General features: G+C 34.4%; 2 protein-coding genes across 4 annotated transcripts; one reads left to right on the top strand and one right to left on the bottom strand.

Annotated features, from left to right (window-relative positions):
• Window positions 1-226: 226 nt before the first annotated feature.
• On the bottom strand, window positions 227-8,356 carry LOC145601137 (putative metal-nicotianamine transporter YSL6). Its single transcript, XM_081657082.1, has 7 exons — window positions 7,705-8,356; window positions 5,321-5,493; window positions 4,656-4,753; window positions 3,784-3,921; window positions 2,273-2,462; window positions 1,855-1,984; window positions 227-1,578 (listed from the first exon to the last, which is right to left on the bottom strand). The coding sequence occupies exons 1-7, from the start codon at window positions 8,057-8,059 to the stop codon at window positions 638-640; spliced, it is 2,025 nt and encodes a 674-aa protein (XP_081513208.1). The 5' UTR covers window positions 8,060-8,356; the 3' UTR covers window positions 227-637.
• A 6,982-nt stretch (window positions 8,357-15,338) lies between these two features.
• On the top strand, window positions 15,339-18,924 carry LOC145600920 (protein LAZY 1-like). Of its 3 annotated transcripts, none has more exons than XM_081656790.1 (4): window positions 15,339-15,789; window positions 16,069-16,814; window positions 17,849-18,173; window positions 18,787-18,924. In XM_081656790.1, the coding sequence occupies exons 1-4, from the start codon at window positions 15,636-15,638 to the stop codon at window positions 18,828-18,830; spliced, it is 1,269 nt and encodes a 422-aa protein (XP_081512916.1). In that variant the 5' UTR covers window positions 15,339-15,635; the 3' UTR covers window positions 18,831-18,924. The 3 variants fall into 3 exon arrangements, with proteins under 3 accessions (XP_081512916.1, XP_081512917.1, XP_081512914.1); XM_081656791.1 differs by lacking the exon at window positions 18,787-18,924 and having other exon boundaries at window positions 15,339-15,641; window positions 15,723-15,789; window positions 17,849-18,288; XM_081656788.1 differs by lacking the exon at window positions 18,787-18,924 and having other exon boundaries at window positions 17,849-18,288.
• Window positions 18,925-20,121: the final 1,197 nt, after the last annotated feature.

Genomic DNA, 20,121 nt, shown 5'->3' with positions numbered 1-20,121 from the left:
CTGTTTTATACGAAGTAAATATTCATGCAATTATTTGATGTACACAAATACTAACTTTGGTTATTACTACCTTTAATTATTTGTTAATATGTAGTAAATTTATTTTTAAAAAATGGTAGTATGAAAATATAAGTCTTGTATAACTCAACAACATGCTATACGATAATATTTTTACATACTACAGAGCATTGTACAACAGCATTTGTTATTTTTAACATTAATAAAATCAAGTCAAAACATCATATTATTACACTAAATTTAAAACAAAGGAGCAGTAACATCACTTTTGTTAGTCAATACAATTGTCCAAGACAACATTAACTTATTGTGTACATTGTAAATAATCTTAGAAAGTATACATATAGGGGGGCATTTTCTTAATAGAATAGAATTTTCTATTCAACCAAACAAATGTTGATAAGTCTAAACAAACAACCATTTGAAGTCTAAAAACTTTTCTTTTTCTCCTAGCTTTATCCATCCTTGGACGTATATACACATCAAGAGCTTAGATAGACACTAGATAGGATCACAGCTAAAATAAATGCACTATTTTTTTCCGCAGTGGAATACGGAGTATTTACAAACCAGCTAGGAAGGAGGAAATTCAAGGCAGGATACAGAACTACAGATAAACTCACGTTCCACTGCTAGCAGTTGGTCCGAAGTACATGCAGATTGGGGGGTTAATCCTGAGAATGGAGAGGATGGCAGAAGGTATTGTCCATATTCCATCACCGCATATTAGACCTGAAGCAACAGCTCCAGCAAAATCCTCAGAACCCTGGCGGTTTATCTTCTCCCACACAAACAGTATGACAGTCCCAACAAACATATCAATTGCAAAGTATGCTCCAATGTAGAATGGGACAGCCATTGCCATTGGAACTGGAATAAATCTCGAAACTTTGGAAGGTGTAATATCCTTCAGGAGGTTTATGACAAGGGCAGCAACAAAAAACCCACATGAAAGAGCTAGACAGTGCTCAGGCAGCGATGAGAAGCCCTCTACACCTAAAATTGCCATTTCTCTGAATATTACAGCATATGGTGCTTTATAAGGACCAGTAGGTGAGCCAATGTCAAAAGCAGTCCAATACATCCAGTATGTTAAAGGGGCAAGTATGCAACCCATAGCAGTTCCAATCAATTGGCTCACGAACATAGATTTGGCAGAAGAAAGGGTGAGGTATCCAGTTTTAAAATCTTGCATAAGATCAGCAGCTGTTGAAACGATGGACATCATCACTCCACAAGCTGCTAACCCAGCTATGACTCCACCATCGGATCCAACTATGGAAGCAAACATGAAAAGACCAATTTTCCCATATGTTGAAGCTAGACTCCAATCAGTAAGCCCTGTTCCATAAGAGTTGCAGAAAGCAAGAGCAGGTGCAACTATATATGAGCAGAGAACTAAATACCACTTGAGTGGTGGAAATATCATTGGCACTGTTGCAGTGGATATTGCAGCAAGGCCCACATATCCTGCCCCAGCAAACCAGGAAGGAATCCGGTCTTTCAAAAATACCTCATCCCTTCGCTTTTGCTCAAGATGCAATTTGGAATCCTCTGAGCCTGAAATATCAAGTGCCAAAAATATAAGGATCTCTAGGTAAGACAACTGTCAAAAATCAATTTTTCTTCTGGCCTGTCAAGGAGTTTATGTTGTACAATTATTCAATGTAATAATAAATCTAAAGATTATTATGAAGATTTCTGGTCACGGAATGAATTTAATCATTTAATCAAATTAGAATATCACTCAAAAAGCCTAGAATTCCATTTGCAGTTCTCAATCTTCTCACAGCAGGCTCATCAAACGACCTCAAAATGCATGAATAGACAACTAACCGGGTAATTCTTGCATGATAGGAAGCTTCTCTTTGCTTCTACTGTTGCTTAGTTCCTTTACAGTAATAGAAATTATCTTGATTAAGTTGTAGAGACCATCTCCGAGAATGAGGGCTATTGCAATGAAGACCTGGACACATCACAAGTATGAAGTTTTCTCTTAGAACTGGAAAATACCACATCAAGAAATGAATCAAGTATTTCGTATTACTGCGTAGCCTCCATGCTCAGAGAGCAGAAACTAATATAGTAATATGCATGTGTAAAGCAGCTAGTTTCATACAACATTTGGTTCTTGTACACCAATGAAAGATTAAAAAAAAAAACAAAATGGATATATCAAACAAAATTAATCTTTTGGCATAATTCTATATCCATATTTTACAGAATTTACTTTAACCAGCTAGAGTCACAATACCTTATATCCATAAAGTCCTTTGAAGTCATTGGTCTCAAGATTAGCAGGATACCAATCTCCAGCATGTGTTGAGATATAGGGCCAGAGGAATCCCCATGAAATAATTGCGCCAAATAGTACAGAGCAATTCACTATGTGTGGGCAGATAAGCCCACATCCCACATAAGTTGGACTAAAATCAAAGTAAAATCTGCAAATATATAAATAGCAAATAAGTACGTTAGGCATCGCAACAGCATGAGAAAAATATTTCAAAATATCTAAATTACATGAACTTTCTTTAGCAATAGAGATTGATACATGAATTACTAAAAACACCCTTTATGTTGGGGATAGGTAGAAGTGTAGAAATTACACATTAGTGTTTCCAGTATCAAAGGCTGACAAGTGAGCAAAGAGAACTAAAATAAGCTCCAATGGAGCAGAGACCATATTAGGTTGTGGTTGTTGTAGGGCTGTTGTTAAAGATCAAAGCCAGCAGGGTCTTCACTTAAAAGTGAAAGTGTGAAACACTATGATAGGCCAAGAATCAGGTTCATAGGGTCCAATATAACTGGAGGTAAAAATAAAAAATAAATAAATAAATAAAATAAAAAAAAAGGCTTGCCTGCTTGCCAGTCAAGATAAGGCAATCGTCGAAGAAAGTTCCTAATTTCTAATTTAATAACACTGTTCGTATTAAGCTTCTGCAAAGTGAGCAGCACCCAGTTGTCCCTATCTCAAGAACAAGGTTTATATGGATGGATTGTTCTTAACCCAATACTTGTAAGAAAGTTTTCGTTTAATCAGTCAACCTCAGTTCAGGGGAGTAACAAAGCTCCATCTTGTTCTTTTCTTACTTCTGGGTCATTTTGTGCAATATGCAAAAGCAACATATATACTTGGTCACTAGATTGAGTACTAGCTCCATTTTTCATTCCTCAAAACTCAGTAACTGTCACTGTAACAAACTCTCTAAAGCCATTACTCGTTACTTCAGGTATTAAGTCACTTGTAAACCTCTTTAAGAATAGTTTTCAGGATTAGGCAACAAACTTTTTTCAGACGGGATACAGAAAATGTTTATAAATCCACTGAAGTATACGAAGGTTATAGTCTTTTGCAGAATCTCATGCAATTATCTGCCGACTTCTTGGGGGTATAGTCAGAGCACCAAATTTATGACATACGGATAACGAAGTCATTATAAACTACTAATAATAAAACAATTGTCATTCATCTTCATGCCTATCACATCCCTCCCCAACATCATCCACTCTTGTCCATATAATCAAGTGGCTGATTTTACAAGGAATAAACAATCCTAAACTGAGTTTACTGTGCCTTTACAAGTCCTAGTTTAACCTCATTTTAATTATTCTGCATATACCACAATTATTGCAAGGCCTTACCTAATCTGGTAGTAGAGCTAGACATTATTAAACAACAGGAACTTCAATAATCATAAAAAATATTGTATAATTACAAGCAGGAAAGAAATATAAAAGAAACAGATGGTATAAGAAGCTTACGTATTCTTGAATAGTGTTAAGCCAAGAGTGGGAAAATTATCAAACCCACATGAGTCACCAATACCACTGAAAAACCACTTAAAGCAACTCCAGATTAGACTAATGCTTAAATACTTCCCAAGACATTTCACTTGTTTCCTGCAAATGAAGAAAGTATACAAATCAAAAGAAAGGAACAAATGAACTCATATATGAGAATAAAAAGCCATTACCCTTTTTCAAAAAGATATATTAGCAGAACTGTATATTCAATTCCTCGGTGTTCTTGAGTAGTTGCTACCACAAATAGTACAAACCAAGACCATATGTTGTGCTATTGATAGCATTGTAGCCTAACTAATGTTAAGAATGATCAAACAGCATTATTCAGTCAAACATGGGTATAAGGATTTAACCTAATACATAAGTGATTATATAAGAAGATATCTACATACAAGTTACAACTAAATTATGACAAGCTTCAAATATAATATATTTCCTGGTGACATTTTTTGTTCACATCCCTTCTCTTACTTACCAACCCTTGAACCCTTGTCCTCATGCAACCAAGCAAATGATTTATGCCAACAAGGCACAAGGAGGGTTGGTGACATAGGTAAGAGACGACCACGCCTTATGTAACAAAAGAAACATAGCTTAAAAAAATTTCAAAGCACTACACCAGTGAAGCAATGGGACGAGTAAGAATGTAAGATCAAACAACTTATATTAAGAAGATATGATTATTTGGCTAGGCTAGTAACCTTCAAGCTATAACAACCTTTTGCCTGGTATTGATGAGACTTTAGATTTATGAAACTAGCTCCACATTTACTTTCTTTGCTTCCAACATTTGGATGTATAATGTCTACATAGTATTACTGAGTACTTACCCTGCAAGCACAGCTCCAGTTGTTGTGTGAAAACTGTTAATCAACATAGCTGTGGCTGTCCCACTTGGGTATGTGAGCTTATAATCCATCACCATGACCTTGATAACCAAATAAAACACAATTATTCAATAGCAGGAAAAAAAAATTAAAAAATAAACTCAAAGACTTTGTAATTAGATACCCAGGTCCTTAGAATTGGCAAAGGATCCTTGTATCTTTTAACAATTATACTAAATTTCCTGATGCCCCTAAAGAAGATCCCACCCCAGACGGAGTAAGGGAAGTCTAATGTACACAGCCTGACTTCTGCCATAAAAAAGAAGCTACAAAGAAATTTCAAGTTCACCCTTGATTAAATGCATAGTGCTTGTAAGCTTCTCTCTCTGTACCAATTTAATCGCTGAACTTTCCTATTATATTATTATTGCACCTTATGATATGTGCTACTCATACGCAGGCTTAAGGATTGGGTTAAGGGGACAGAGCGGATAGTATGTGACCTTGTGCTGCAATGTAATAAAGCCTCAAGCAATCCATAAAGCAAATCAGATATTCTTGTCAAAAAAAGAAACTTCACTGCTTAATTAACTACGAAGTATATCACTCTTTGACTTATATGTTATATCCACGTTTAAAGTCAACATCCAATGTGTAAATGAACATACCTTCCGAAGTGGGACAAGACTAAAAAGTCCCAAAAAGCTAACGACGAACAAAAAACCCATCATCCACCACAAACCAGGGTTTATCACATCTTCTGCTCGATTACCCGGATAATCAGGGCCAATAAGATTGTAAGTTTTCTCATCCATAGCTATCAAATATGAACCAAAACCACCTGAGCGTATACAAATTCAAACACACTTAGAAATACAAATATTCTAAGTGCAAGAACAATATTTTAAAAGGGGAAAACTCAGTGGGAAATCTTGATGAAACAATGTAAAAGTATTAAGGAGTAAATAATGAGCCGAAAACACATGTAGTCATGAAGATCAAGAGTAACAGAAAAACAGCATCTATTCAGTATTCATCAATAAAGAGAAGAGTTAACAAAGGCACATATTCTTGGATAGAAAGAGCATTATCACCACAGGCAGCTAATGGTCTAACCTAAACACAAAGCGATTATTTACAATGACTGGTATTCCCAATTCACTGCCAGTCAATTCATAAAAGTCCTAAAGGCATTCAGACCCATGAACTCAATGACAGTCAAAGCTCATGATGGTTGGTTTAAAAAAGATAATTGGACTCATTTGAACAAGAACTTGAGCTATTTTTTGGATTTTGATTCCCTTAAGATATATTCTTTTCAAGTTGCTAAATATTGTGGGTTAGACTCATATAAGAAGGGATAACAGCCCGTCACCTTGCAAATTTAGTGTCTTTTGGTGTTAAACAATGTTGGGTAAACCAATGTCTGTCAGAGGTGGCCCCATAATCACTCATGGACAAGTTTGTCCATATGAAGCACTAAAGTTTTCCCTCAAAAGAAAATGAGAAAAGACTCTTCAATCCTGATATTAAGTGTCAAATTAATTTTCAGGAAATTACAAATAAAGTTCTCAAATTCTCTCTATAACATTAAGTTATACATTTACTCAATTGCCTTTTTAATGATTAATAAAATGGATTGGCACATGTTTACATACAAGAATATATTTAATGAATGGAAAAGTGCTCTAGCCACATGGGTACTCTTAGTATCAAGGTCAAAAGTTTAATTAAAACATTGTTTCTGGATGAAAGGATTTTGCAATAATGCCTCGTAATTTGTGGAATCCACTATACTCAAGGATAGTCCAATTTACTAGCATCTCCATCAACCCCATTGGCTAAATTCAACATTCACAACCACCATATTAGAAAACATCAACACCAGCAACAGTCACTAAGAAATTCTTCCAATTTACAACTAAGCATAATTTACCTTTCTCTAAGTTCCCTTAAACCCTTCACGACAAAGGTCTTCCTGCCTCCCGAGGCCTAACTCAAAGCCATACAACACCTTACATCCAGCATCACTTGGTTCACGATTCACGATACAGTGGTACACACTTTATAAACATAGTGGTAGATTTTGTACGAATATACAAAGGATTATTCAGACAACTGAGCAAATGGTATAACATGCTAAAGAAGCAAAAGGGTTACAGCCCTTACAGGGGATCACAGGGAAAAGAGATTTGATTAGATGAAATTTTTTTGATGGTGGAGCTGACATAAGAATAGGCTGTTGGCTACAGTGAGATTGAGTGTAGTGCAGGATTGTAAGTTAAATTGGCACGATTTGATTAACCTTGAGATCCAATAAGTACCATTAACTAAATCGAGTCTTAAATTACTTAATTTTATTAGAATACTCACTATAAGAACCTATCACTATGTAGACCTACATAATTATGTTTATGAAATATCGGATAGGTATAGGAGAAGATGGGCACTACTGTTGATTGATTCATAGAGCATTAGCAAAATACAAAAGGATGTTTTCCATCAAAATGCAATTTGTCCAGAACAAACAATGTAGCTTTTTCCCAGAATCTTCACATTTTGAGCAAATTCTCAAGATTCAATTAACAAATCGATCAAACTCCCTTGAACTTACAAGTTAACTGCCTTAATTCTGTCATACCTCACACCAAGAAAGTCGAACACAGCCGACTTACCAGCGATGAGAAATCAAACAAATATAAGACCCCAATGTTAGCCCCTGTTCCATTGCTGATTACAGTGAATCAAACAACTATCATAGAGGTAGTTCTACAAAGTCAATGTTCCTGTCAATCTAAATTCAATATCAAAGTTTTTCATTGTTCCCAACTAACCCATCATCATCATCTACCAGTAAGTAATGCATGCAAATTAGTCAACTAATTAGACCAATCACTATTTCTCAAAATCAAATCATGAACTACATTAAAGTAACAACAACCAAAATTTACCAAAATGAAAAAAACCCATCAAAACAAACATAAAATCAAATCAAATCAAAAGTACAGAATCATAAACTACAAAATTAATCAAAAAAAGGGCAGAAATTTACCACTAAAAGCAAGGCCATAACAAGCAACAACACAAGTCTGAATGACAGTGTTTTCCTGACGAGTAAAGGGCTTGACAGAAAACCCCAATTGATTAAGCACACCAGTCCATGATTTCACAAAGAAGAACCCTAATAACCCAGCAGCAACATTGAGAGAAGGGATAATTCCAACAGTCAAATTCAATTTGTGGGTAATTATACAAAAAAGGGTACCCAATAAAGCACTCACAACTAATCCCCTTATAGTAATTTGATCTTGCCATTCAGGAATTATCTCTTCAACTGGGGTTTTTTCATTGATTTTACTCTCAGATTCTTCGATTAATGGCTCTGTAATCTCCACCTCTGTCCCCATTTTATGCCAATATTTGTTAATTGATCTGGGTTAAGGATGAAGAAAGGTGGTTGTTGAAAAGTTGAAGGAGGAAGATGATTGTGACAAGCAAAGTTAAGGAGAGAGAAAGCAGATAGTTGTGATTAAAATAAAGGGATTATTCAGATAAGCAGATGGTTTGTAATTCCAAGAAAAGTTTTTACGTCACGCCATTCTGGATTACTGGACGTTGATGGGGGTGGAGGAAATGCTGCAAACCGCAGTCTTTACCAAATCAAGCGCTGTGAAAATGCGCAACTATAACGAGCTAAGCAGGGCCATGAGGCTGGTCCTGACTTGAAGAGCCAATTATAAGCCCGACACGACATGAGAGACAATTGACATTAAAAGTCTAGAACAATGGCTCGCTTGTTTTTCATTTTTTTTTTTTTGGTTACTCTGTAATTGACACATTTTAAAAGAATTTAATTTAATAAAAATGTTAAACTATTGTGAAATTACGAGTAGTGTTTATATGAGAGTGAGGGATAGCTCAAGTAGTTAGAGCTCCCTCCCGATTCTAGGAGATCCTGGGTTCGATTCTCACTCCCGCCCTTGTGACTCTCTAAACACCAAAAAAAAAAAAAACGAGTAGTGTTTATATGATATCAACTTTTATATCATTTTAACTAATACTAAGTATGAAGTACATTAATTATTACCCATCAAACTTGTGTGTTAATTGTAAAGTATGAAGTACATTAATTATTACCCATCAAACTTGTGTGTTAATTGTGCTCGTGTCAATCATTCGGAATACAAGGAGTAACCACTAGCCAATGTTTTTTAAAAATAAAAAATAAAATATTATTAAGGGGTCCATTGGCATAACATGTGGCTAGGGCTGTACACCGGTCCAAAACCGGACCGGACCTGACCCGGACCTGAATGGACCGGGACCTGAATCCTTGATTTTTAAGGACCGGAGACCGGACCTGAATCAACAGGTCCGGTTCCGGTCCAGACCTGAAAAATCAGGTCCGGTCCGGGTTTGGACCTGAATAGACCTGATTATTGATTTTTTTTGTTTTTTTTTTAAAATTATATAAAATTGCTAACCTGTTTAGACCTGTTTGGACCTGTTTAGACCTATTTGGACCTGTTTAGACCTGTTTGGACCTGTTATGGACCTGTTTGGACCTGTTTATGGACCTGTTTGGACCTGTTAGACCTGTTTGGACCTGTTTATGGACTTGTTTAGACTTATTAAATATAAAAAAGTAGCTTTACCGGTTTCAGGTCCGGACCTGAAAATTCCGGGTTTTACCCGGACCGGACCTGAAACCCGGAATCCTTAAATTTCAAGGACCGGGACCGGACCTGAATCTACAGGTCCGGATCAGGTCCGGTCCCAACAGGTCCGGTTCAGGTCGGTTTTCAGGTCCGGACCAGTTTTTGTACACCCCTACATGTGGCCATGTGGGTTAGGCTTTGTTATAAAATATCACCACAAGCTTGAGAGCTTAACAAAAACAAAACTTTCATTTATCGTTCAAGCACGATTTATTGGAATAACACATGAGCTTGCATGACCTGATCATTGCCCCGTGTCTACAGGCGACTATGAAGAGTAATCTATACATTTTTACTATGCGGAATGTTCCATAAAGATATGCTACGTATTTTTTTTAACTCTTTTTGAAAAAAAAAATGAATCTATTTTTTATGCATACAATCAATCATTTTGCATTCTTCTTCGAAAAATAAAAAAAGTTGTTTAGAATTACATTAAAAGGTTATTAATTTATTATTTGTCAATAATAATTAAACTTGCTTTATTCTTAATTTAAGAGCTTAAAATGTAGTGCAATCAATAACTATATACTTTTCCGTCAAAAATAATAACTATATACTCCCTCCGTGTTTTTTTAAGTGTTATACTTTGACCGGCACATAGTTTTAGGTAATTTAATTGACTTAAATAAAATAAGAGGTAAGTGCGGAAGTTGGAGTATTAAAAAATGGTAAAAGAAAAATAGCGGGGTTAATAGTTTATTGAAAAGTAATAAATGTGAGAGAAAAGATATAATAAACAAAGTAGTAGTGGGTTTGGATAGGGACCATGAGAGGAGAGATATACTCCCTCCGTCCCCTTTTGATAGTCCCTTATAGACATTTTTCACGGGAATTAATAAACATAAATAAGAATAATAAAATTACATTGAAAAAGTAAATTGACATTGGGTATGCAAAAAAAGTAGAGAGAGAAAGTAATAAAAGTACATGGAAAAACAAAATTTACATGGAAAATTTAAATTTGCACAAGTATTGTTGCAAATTGGAAGGAATTTTGGTAAAAAATTAATATTAATGGTTGTTGGAAAAAGAAAATGGGATGAACATTTTGGGACTAAAATTTGTCCATAAGGGACTATCAAAAGGGGAGGGAGGGAGTATAATTTTTTAATGTAGTTTTTTGCCAAAAAAGGAAGTGTAACACTTATTAAAACCGGCCGGATTTAGTAAGTGTAACACTTATTAAAACACGTAGGGAGTATTAAAAGACACACTAGCAATGACACATGTCATCTCCTAGTGTGTCCTTAGTTTTTTTTTTTTTTTTTTTTTTTTTGGGGGGAAAAAAAACTATTTAAGAAATAAATCTTTTTTAAATATCTATAGTATTAATTTCCTTCAAAGTATAATAGATGATTTTGCTGAATCTTCAAATAAAATTTATTGACAATCATAAGCTTAAGCAAAAAAAAAAAAATATTAAAAAAAAAATCAAAAAATCTTAACATAATTTGTTATGGACTACGGAGTTTTTTGTAGGAAAAACATATTATGTACTATATATTACAACAAAATTATATAATTTTTCTTGATATTTTTTAATTATGTAACAGAAAGTTACAAGTTTAAATAATAAAATGCGAACATCAAATCATCAAATGATTTGGCCATGACTTGCACAATTGACTCATAAACTCATGTGTTGCACAATTGACTTGCTAATTTGCTGTCTAAGAATTCCTAATGGTAGCAAGTGTAAATCAAAGAATGAAGGGAGTAACATTTATAGCAATGTTTTCCAATTCATTTTTTTCACAAATTCTTACATATATACTCATAATCAGTCACATCATTTATACATCACCCCTCAAGTTACATATAGATGTTTGTTAATATCTCATTTGTTACAATACAATCATCTAATTCAATCATTGTTAAAGACTTCAACTAAAATATCTAACTCACTAATTCAAACAAACTATATCTTCTAAATAGATAAATAATTCAATCATCTAATTCACTTGAAGCAAACTCCCTTGAGAAAGAAAGATTGGAAAGGAAACAAACTATATCTTCTATCCATCCTCTCAACCAAGTGATTTTATGGCCTTTATCTTCATCTCATAATATTAATTATTAGTATAGACTAGATGAGTAACGTTAATCATGAACTAATTTGGAAATAAAGAAGTGTCCCAAGTTCCCTACCTTGGTTATAGTCCAATAGAATAAAATGAAAGTTGTTAGTGCCCATTTAAAAAGTTTCTGTCTAATGCATATGATTTTCCAACAAATATCTTATAATCACTATATCTTATGCCCTACTAAATCCTCATCTTTTTCCTTTTTACTATTCCATCCGTCCTTTTATTAGAGTCTCATTTATACTTCCTCCATTTTTATTTAGTTGTAACACACCCCTTCGGCACGTACTTTAAGAAAGATATTAGACTAAGTAAACGGATAAATTAATTTACAAAATTTTACCACCTATGAGAAGAAAGGAATAAGTTGCTACGGTTTAAATTTCATAGTTTAATTCATTCATTTAACTAGTTTAATCACCTCCTTAAAAAGAGTGATAAAAGATGTGTTGCAAGTATAAAAAAACAGAGGAAATAACATTTATTACTCTCATAATAAAGAGAAATGAGAGTATGAGACTCTAATAAAAGGACGAAGACATATCATTAGTATTATGGAACTAAGATGCAAACTATAATGTCATACAAATACTTCCTCAAAAAAAAATAATGTCATACATATACAATTATAAATATCTGATTACGTATACCCAAACCCCACGTGTATCTTAATTATTTATTTATTTTTTGAAAAAGTAAGATTACGAATACATAAATACAATATGAACATCATCATCACATTGATAGGTACAAAGACATGGTTCTAAACATTAGTTTTTTTTTTTTTTTTTTTTTAAAAAAAAAAAATAGTCTTCGAAATTGAACTAAGTGAGAAGTAATTTCCAATTAGTCCATTAGTATCAATTATCAACTTAAACTGAATGGTAAAGTTTTCACGTTCCAAGGTGTTTATGGTAGTTTTATCTTATCATATAGGGTGATGATTCACTTCACCAAAAAAAAAAAAAAAAAAAAGGTGATGAATTAGGGTCAAATTATTTCAAAATCCAAGAAAATGGCATAAAATTTCACGATCTCTCAATAATTGGGCTTTTTATCGCCTTAGACACATTATCATAAATATCATTAGTCATACAAGTATATATTATCACAAAAAAAAAAAAAAAAAAAAAAAAAAAAAAAAAAAAAAAAAATCATATTTTTATCAATTCCCTTGTTTTGGATAAATTATAAATTTCTAGTCATAAACATTCTTCCTCGGCATTTCAAGAAAGAGGTGATTGACCGGTTGACCCCATATTTCTCTTTCAATGAGTTGATCAAACACAGGTATATGAGGTTGACAAAATCTTATTGGAAAAAAAAGAGGTAGACAATATCTTAAAAAGAAGAGGTTGATAATAAACATCAATCCAATCCTCAAATATATAGCCAAACCTCTTTCTACCAAAAGGTTCAATTGGTGATTTTGGTGGCACGCGTACTAATCTCAAACACATACATGGAACTACCTCCGGTCAGCCCCTGTTCAACCGTATTTAGTCAGTCCAAATGTTTAGAGCCAAAGTTTAATCAAAACCGAAAGGGGAAAAAACACAGATGAAAACTGAATTTACTAACTCACTTTTTTTTTTTTTTTTTTTTTTTTGAAAACATACTAACTCACTTTAATTCCCTGGAAGCATTAGAACAAACAGCAAACCACAGTTTATGAACATTTTGGAGCTTTAGAAACAATTGAACCTTTACAATTTGAAAGCGCCCTCTTCCAAGTTTTCGATAGTTTTTGTCGAGTTCTCTTAAGTAGGTTGGACATTTTCGGGTGAGGACTGGAAGGAAGTCTCTGCATCCTGCAGTTTAAATTTTGTTCAGCAAAACTGCAACAAATTAGAGCTGCAACGTTCTCCTGCAAAAGTACAGTACTGTTTCCAAAAATTAATACAGTAAATAAACAAACTCTAATTAAGCTAAAACCTTAACCAAAATCATAAATCAAGCATTCTTGGTTTCCATTGTTAATTTGCGATACATCATTCCAACTAAGCTCAAATAAAAATCAGCTCTTTAGTGCACAGTTACCGCACTCGTATCTGCAAAGTTAATCCAGCTTACACATTAGCCCCACATGATAGTTCATATATAGTACGAAGTATAACTCAAATAAAGGCGGAAAGCACAAATTTTGTTCCTTAGCTTTTATAAGTTTCTCCATCTTACATGCAAGTGGCAAACAGCTTGTAGTCAGGTAATAACCATCCAGATCACAAAACAATTTCACAATTATTGAAGGGAAGAACACAGATAAACACTAGACCGGCAAGGAGGTAACTAGGCAGAGAATGGAGAGATATATGAATCCAAAGAGCTTCATTACAATTACAAAAGACAGATAAGGGTAAAGTTAACTTCACTAAATGATAATACAGACCATAAGTGGAGAAAACACGTGTGATTAAACACATTAAATTCGTAACAAGTCGTTAATCAGTAGTATCCTTCCTAATGTGGAAAAATTCAACACATTAAATCCAAGCATCCAACCTTCCTAAATATGTTAAGCAAAAAATGACAAATAGCTAATCCATCTGCCATTGCCTATCAATTGTGATGGCAAACCGAATAAAGAGCTTAAGGAAAAAATTACATCATTTCTTAGTGCACAATTATCAAGGTTAGCAAAGCTACAAAAACTTACTGTACATGTAATGGCCATCGTATGTTCAGACTTCAGAGATATCTAAGATAGTAGATGATAATGCAAAGATATGAAAATAATGTAATGGCCATCAGATGTTCAGAGGAACCTAAGATATTAGATCTCAATGCAGAGATAACTGTAACATGAAAAGACATTAGCTTACCTTCATCTAACAGCTATTTGGGTCGATCCTAAAGGTAACAATGCAAATTATTCAGAAATCAAGGACAGAAATGCCAGAAGAGGATTTGCGCACTTGAATGACATCTCTAAGTCAAGCTAAAAAATAAACATGTTTAAAATGTAGCATATTGACCTCTAGAGTTTCCGTAAGCAAATGAGATGAATAAAGAGCATAGGCGTTCACACAAGCAAATGAAAGTGTGATAACTGATAGGCAACATGCTTCTGATACAAAAGTACAAAACACATGATAATGCATATAATGCACATGCCACCACCAGGTTTCTCCCAGTAGTTCTTGTATAATGCATATATGCAAGGACCAAAGCCAACCATATAACTAGACCTCACAAAACCAACTCGTACAGTTTATGCCCTATTAAGATGACCCAATTTACAGATGAACTATGATTAATCTTATCCAAATTTAAAATGACTAATATTGAATGATTTATCACAATAGGCTCTTTGACAATAGATCCAAATCAAATCGAATGAACCTAAAATAAATCAAATGACTCATCACCCAAATATGTCCGGAATCGAATTGACCCAAAGGAAAAACCCGATTTGAACGACAGTTGGCAGCTTCTACATGCAACCATAAGGCTGATCTCAACATTAATCTGAAGCAACTACATTAATAAATAAAATAAAATAAAATAAAAATCCAAGAATAGAGATTGGGATAAAGAGGGGCTCTTATAAGACAATCTTGAACCAAAGGGTTAAAAAAAACATTCACGATCCCATACAAAAGACTCATACAAATACTTGCCAAGTGATGTACCAAGTCAGACGATTTCCATTACTTTAGTGATACAAGAGCATGTGATAGTAATCTTGCGAGCCAAGAAAATAAAAGGAAAAAAAAAAACTTTACATGACTGCAGACATACTGCTATCCTAAATTTCCACATAGCTCTAATAAGAGATGAGGTCTGAAGCACACCACGTAACTCAGTGTGGCTGACCTTTAAAGAGCAATGTAACCTATTTGTAACATATGTCATCAGCAAAATCATAGCAAGACGGGACATTCAACAGAATTTTGTAAAGTAATAAATGATGAACATAGCAGATTAAAGAGTTAGTAGAGTAAGCCGGAACCTACTCCACAAATATTGACCATGACAAGATAATCCAACCTCAATTTGTACTTTTCTAAGTGTTTCTTGTGTCTATTTTTTCGTTGCAGTCTTCTAGAGGATGTTACTACAATCATTCAATCATAAAAGGATGTCCAGTGTGGCCACAACTTCTTATATATTATCACCCAAATCACCAAATTTGGAAAGCAGAGTCAAACTTAAGAAAAGGGCTGAAGGATATCACAATGAAGGTATGTCAAACTCCTCCTTGCACAACATACAAATACCTTTTATTCAATTTAATTCTGAGTTTATGTAATTATTCCATGCAGTTACTCAGCTGGATGCACCGGAAGTTCCAAAAAGATGCCACAGGTTCATTGCAGACTTTGGTTGTTGGTATGACCACACTCACAGTCCTTTTAAAATACAACCATACAATATCACACCTAATATATCCTTGGCTTTATGATTTGCAGCTAGGGAAAAAAAAAAATACAGTGCATTTGTTATCACCATGTCAGTGTACAAAGTTGAACCTCCATTTACATGTTAAATGTCAAACATTCCTCCACCCAATACATTTGAAATCCATAGGAGATCATTTCCAAATATAATTAGCACTGTAACTATCTGGGGCCCACACAAATTCCTAATTTCAATTTTCTCTGGTTTCAGGGAGCACTTGCACTTGCTTGTTGCTAAAGCCACCAGCCAACAATCACGGAGAATACAAAACACCAAGTAATGACTCCATACAGAGGTGGCAATCAAGACAACAATGCCAACACCACCTTAAGGAGTTCAATGATGAGAACACTGAAGAGTTCAGTGAAAATCAATCCCCAGATATATTCCCAGGCTTCCTAACAATTGGAACTCTTAGTGTGGAGTCAATATCAGAGGCCCCAACGCCAACATTTGATTTGCCTCATCAGGTAGCAAATGAAAGTGGAATGGCAGAAATGAGATATGACTTGAAGCTTATCAATGAAGAGTTGGAGAAATTTCTCAAGGTTGAAGCTGAAAAGGAAGGAAACACTGATCTATCAAGGAAAAACAGTGAAGCAAGCACTATAACCCTCAGTGAAGAGGTAAAGGAAGATGAGAATGATCACAACTCTGTCAAAATGTATCCCCTGCAAGGATATCTTTTTGGGTCATCCAACGAACTTCTGGAAACTAAACCAAAGGAAAAGAAAGAAAAGGCATCCCTCTTTGAGCTATTTAAGAGGAACACAATAATGGCCAGGAACTCCATCAAAGAGGCTGACAAAACCCAGAAACAAGCAGCAAAAGAAATCAAGTTGTCTGACCATCTGATTAACAAGATGCTACACCCAGCTCAAATTTCTCATAAAATCTCCAATTGTTTTAGTGGCCATGCAGCTGAATCATTTCCGACTACAAGAAAACTCAACAAGGTAAGTCTCCCAACACTCCATGCCTCCCTAATCAAGGAGCTGTTATACTATCCTGAAATATCAATTACATATAGTGCTAATAGAAGCCTAAGATAAAACTCAAAAGGTATGATTTCATCAACTTGAATACTGCTTGCTGATACTATTTTATAAACCATGTAACACCATTTCTTCAAATTATGGACCTAAAGAGATAGGCTACCTTTTTCAACCAGTAATCAAAGCTTGCACAAAATCAAAGACCATCATGCAGCCAACTAAGTGGTTTACTATGCCAAAACCAAATCAAGTCTTCTAATTATTAGTAGATTAGCCAAATCGACACTAGTTTCAGGCTTTTGGATCTCTTTCAACCATAGTGTATACTAAATTTATGTCTTACTAGTTCACTGCATTTTATGCTAGCAACCGACACTGATAAAAGAAAATGAAATGTTGCTGTTTACTTCAAAACTTAAACCATCTTATTCTGATATAACTCTATAATATCCCAACTTTAGGTGGTCTATTTTCATGATAATCCTAAGACCCTCAACTAGAGTCTTATTTTCAATGACACCTCTATGTAAAAAAAAAAATCAAGAACACACTACAGTTTCTTCTCTCTGCAGTGATACATTGTGAACAACTTTTGTCCATTTATCATCACATTGAGGTAGTTTAATTCTCCCTTAATGGAATTGGGTTTTCTAAAATATTATTTTGACCTCTAAACAACACCAAAATTGGGTTAGTTAAACTATCTTAATTGAACGCTTCAAAAAAAAAAAAAAAAAAAAAAAAAAAGGTAACTGGTGCAATTAAAAAGATGAAAGAGCAAATCAGGGTGTATCTAGGAATATTATCCTGTTAGGGTCCTTAGGGGTGTCATTGAAAATAGGAGCCTGACTTAAGGATGCTATCTTGCAAATTATCCTTTTAAAGGTATATATGTAAACATGGGAAATATATTCCTAACAGCCTATGGAACTTAAGGTTGACTTTCTCAGCATAACATGGAATTAAGAATAACCTACCTAATACAATCTCCACAGATCAACCAGCTTTTCCACAAAAAAGTTCACCCTGAAAACAGCAAGGCTGCATATGCTGTGAAAGACCCCAAGGTCAGCAAGTACAAGTACAAGCACAAGACTCCCAACTCCAGTAATACAAGGGCAGATTCAGAACTTGGCAGTGAAAGGAGTAAAATTAGGTGCTGGGGCGTCCTCAAGAGAGGAAAAAAGCATTGCTCCAAGACAGATATGAAACTACCTCGCGATGCAATCACCGGGAAATATTTGGATCTTCCACAAAGATACACTAATGGTGAATTTGGTGACGCAGACAAGGAGCATTGGATTAACACCGATGAAGAGTGTAAGTTCACATGCATGATGCATCATCATTGGTATAAATCACATATAATAGTATAATTAATTTTGTACTATAATTATTTATGGGTAACAAACTCCTAAGGTTGTCCTCTCTCATAAACCAAAATGAATGCCTAGCTTCACATAACCCCCTCTTACCCCATTTTCAATGAGAATTAATCCAGGAGCTTCCCCTTGGGAGATGAGGGGTGCCACACTGCCACCACATGGCTACAATAAGCACCTCAAATTTTAGTACAATGATGACAGATTAGACTACTTTAGCAAGGTCAAGAAGATAATCGTGAAAAATCATGCCAACAACATTAGAAAAAGTCAATTATCTATAATCCAATTCAGCTTCTGTATTAGATCCTTGAAATAATATGAAAGAGAAATGCGGCTGAGGTCTTAATGCGACTTATTGTCTCACAAGCCCAGTTAAATATAATGACAATGTCTAGGGCACAGGAAACACATCCATATGACTTTTGCATGCAAGTAGATAGTCAATTATCATACCATTCTTTTTGCTCTCCTCAATTGCTCAGTAATAAAAATGAAGTCATAATGACAGCCATTAAGCTCATATTATGATTCCCAATTCTTGAATGCAGATTTTGTGTTGGAACTGCAGCAGAAAGAGGAAGTTCAGGATTAGAAGTTGTTTAAATAATTATAATATATCTAGTATGCATAGAGTGTTGAGTATTGCTATGCATGGTTAGAAGTACATGAGCTCATGCAGTATAAGGTTATTTGCAAGAAGCTGCTCTTCTATTTATATAAAGCTTGTGCTAGTGATCATTGTAATATAAAGCTTGTGCTAGTGATCATTGTAATAAATCTTTTTATTCTTTTCTATGCCATTTCCAACGAACATTAAGTACTGTACTCTGTAACAATCAGGTGTGCTGCTATTAAATTCCTTTGTAACCAAGTTTGTTTAGAACTTTACCAATTTCGTTACATATTTCTCCAATGATTTTGAGTTTTTAAATGCATGGATTTCTCAATTTTACCATGTTTAATCGATGGGAGAGAAAACATTAAAAAAGCAATATTGTGGCAATATGTTGAAAACTGGGTCGATTAGACTTTCATAGTTTCATTTTCAATTCAATGGAAAAACTGTAAAAATGTAAATTACTCTTTTTAATTTCAACAGTTTTCCTCATTTAACTAACCAAAGAATAGCAAGCTAGATATTTTTTTTTTTAATCTCAATTGTCTTGCACTTCCGCTTTCACTCATCAAACAACCACACGACTACATGAATGAAACTCTGAAAACTAGTAATTTCAATAGTTTTGCTGTGCTACACATTTTCATAATTCTAATTTCCAATGATTTCATCCCTAACCAAGTTCCCAAACTCACTGTAAGCCTATTGAATTAAATATAGAAAATAGTCACATGAGCAAATGATCCATGTTGACATCATCCAATACATACTACTTCCGTTTCACTAAATTTGCAACACTTGCTAGTTTGAGATGTTTCAATGTTACAACACTTCCTTTTCTAGCAACTTTTAAGTCTTTCCCATTTACTTTATTCATACTTAACACATTCTTTCTCTCCCCTCCTCCCTATCTTCATTACAAAAAATACATCTTACTTATTGTGTAATCACCTGGATCAGCCACCCTCTTCTATCCTTAAGCAACTATGGAAACTTAGCGTCAGTTTAACCAAGAGATAATCAAGGAGAACCTAAAATCCTTAATTTCTCATGGTACATCCCTTACTCCCCACCCCTGGCCTCTCTTCTTTATGAGGCAAACTTACATTCATAACAGAATCACAGAAAGAACATTGAACAATTCCAAGAGGAAAACCAAGATCCTAGAATCCAAAACCTACCTCCCATAGCATAAAACAAAATATTTCACTCTTAGCTAACTCTAAATTCTAATCAGCCAATGTAATCCCAATTATTATCTACAAAA

This window comes from Chenopodium album, chromosome 21 (genome assembly GCF_948465745.1).
Source record: "Chenopodium album chromosome 21, dcCheAlbu1.1, whole genome shotgun sequence".
Taxonomy (NCBI): domain Eukaryota; kingdom Viridiplantae; phylum Streptophyta; class Magnoliopsida; order Caryophyllales; family Amaranthaceae; genus Chenopodium; species Chenopodium album.
This window is presented reverse-complemented; position numbering and strand designations above follow the sequence as displayed.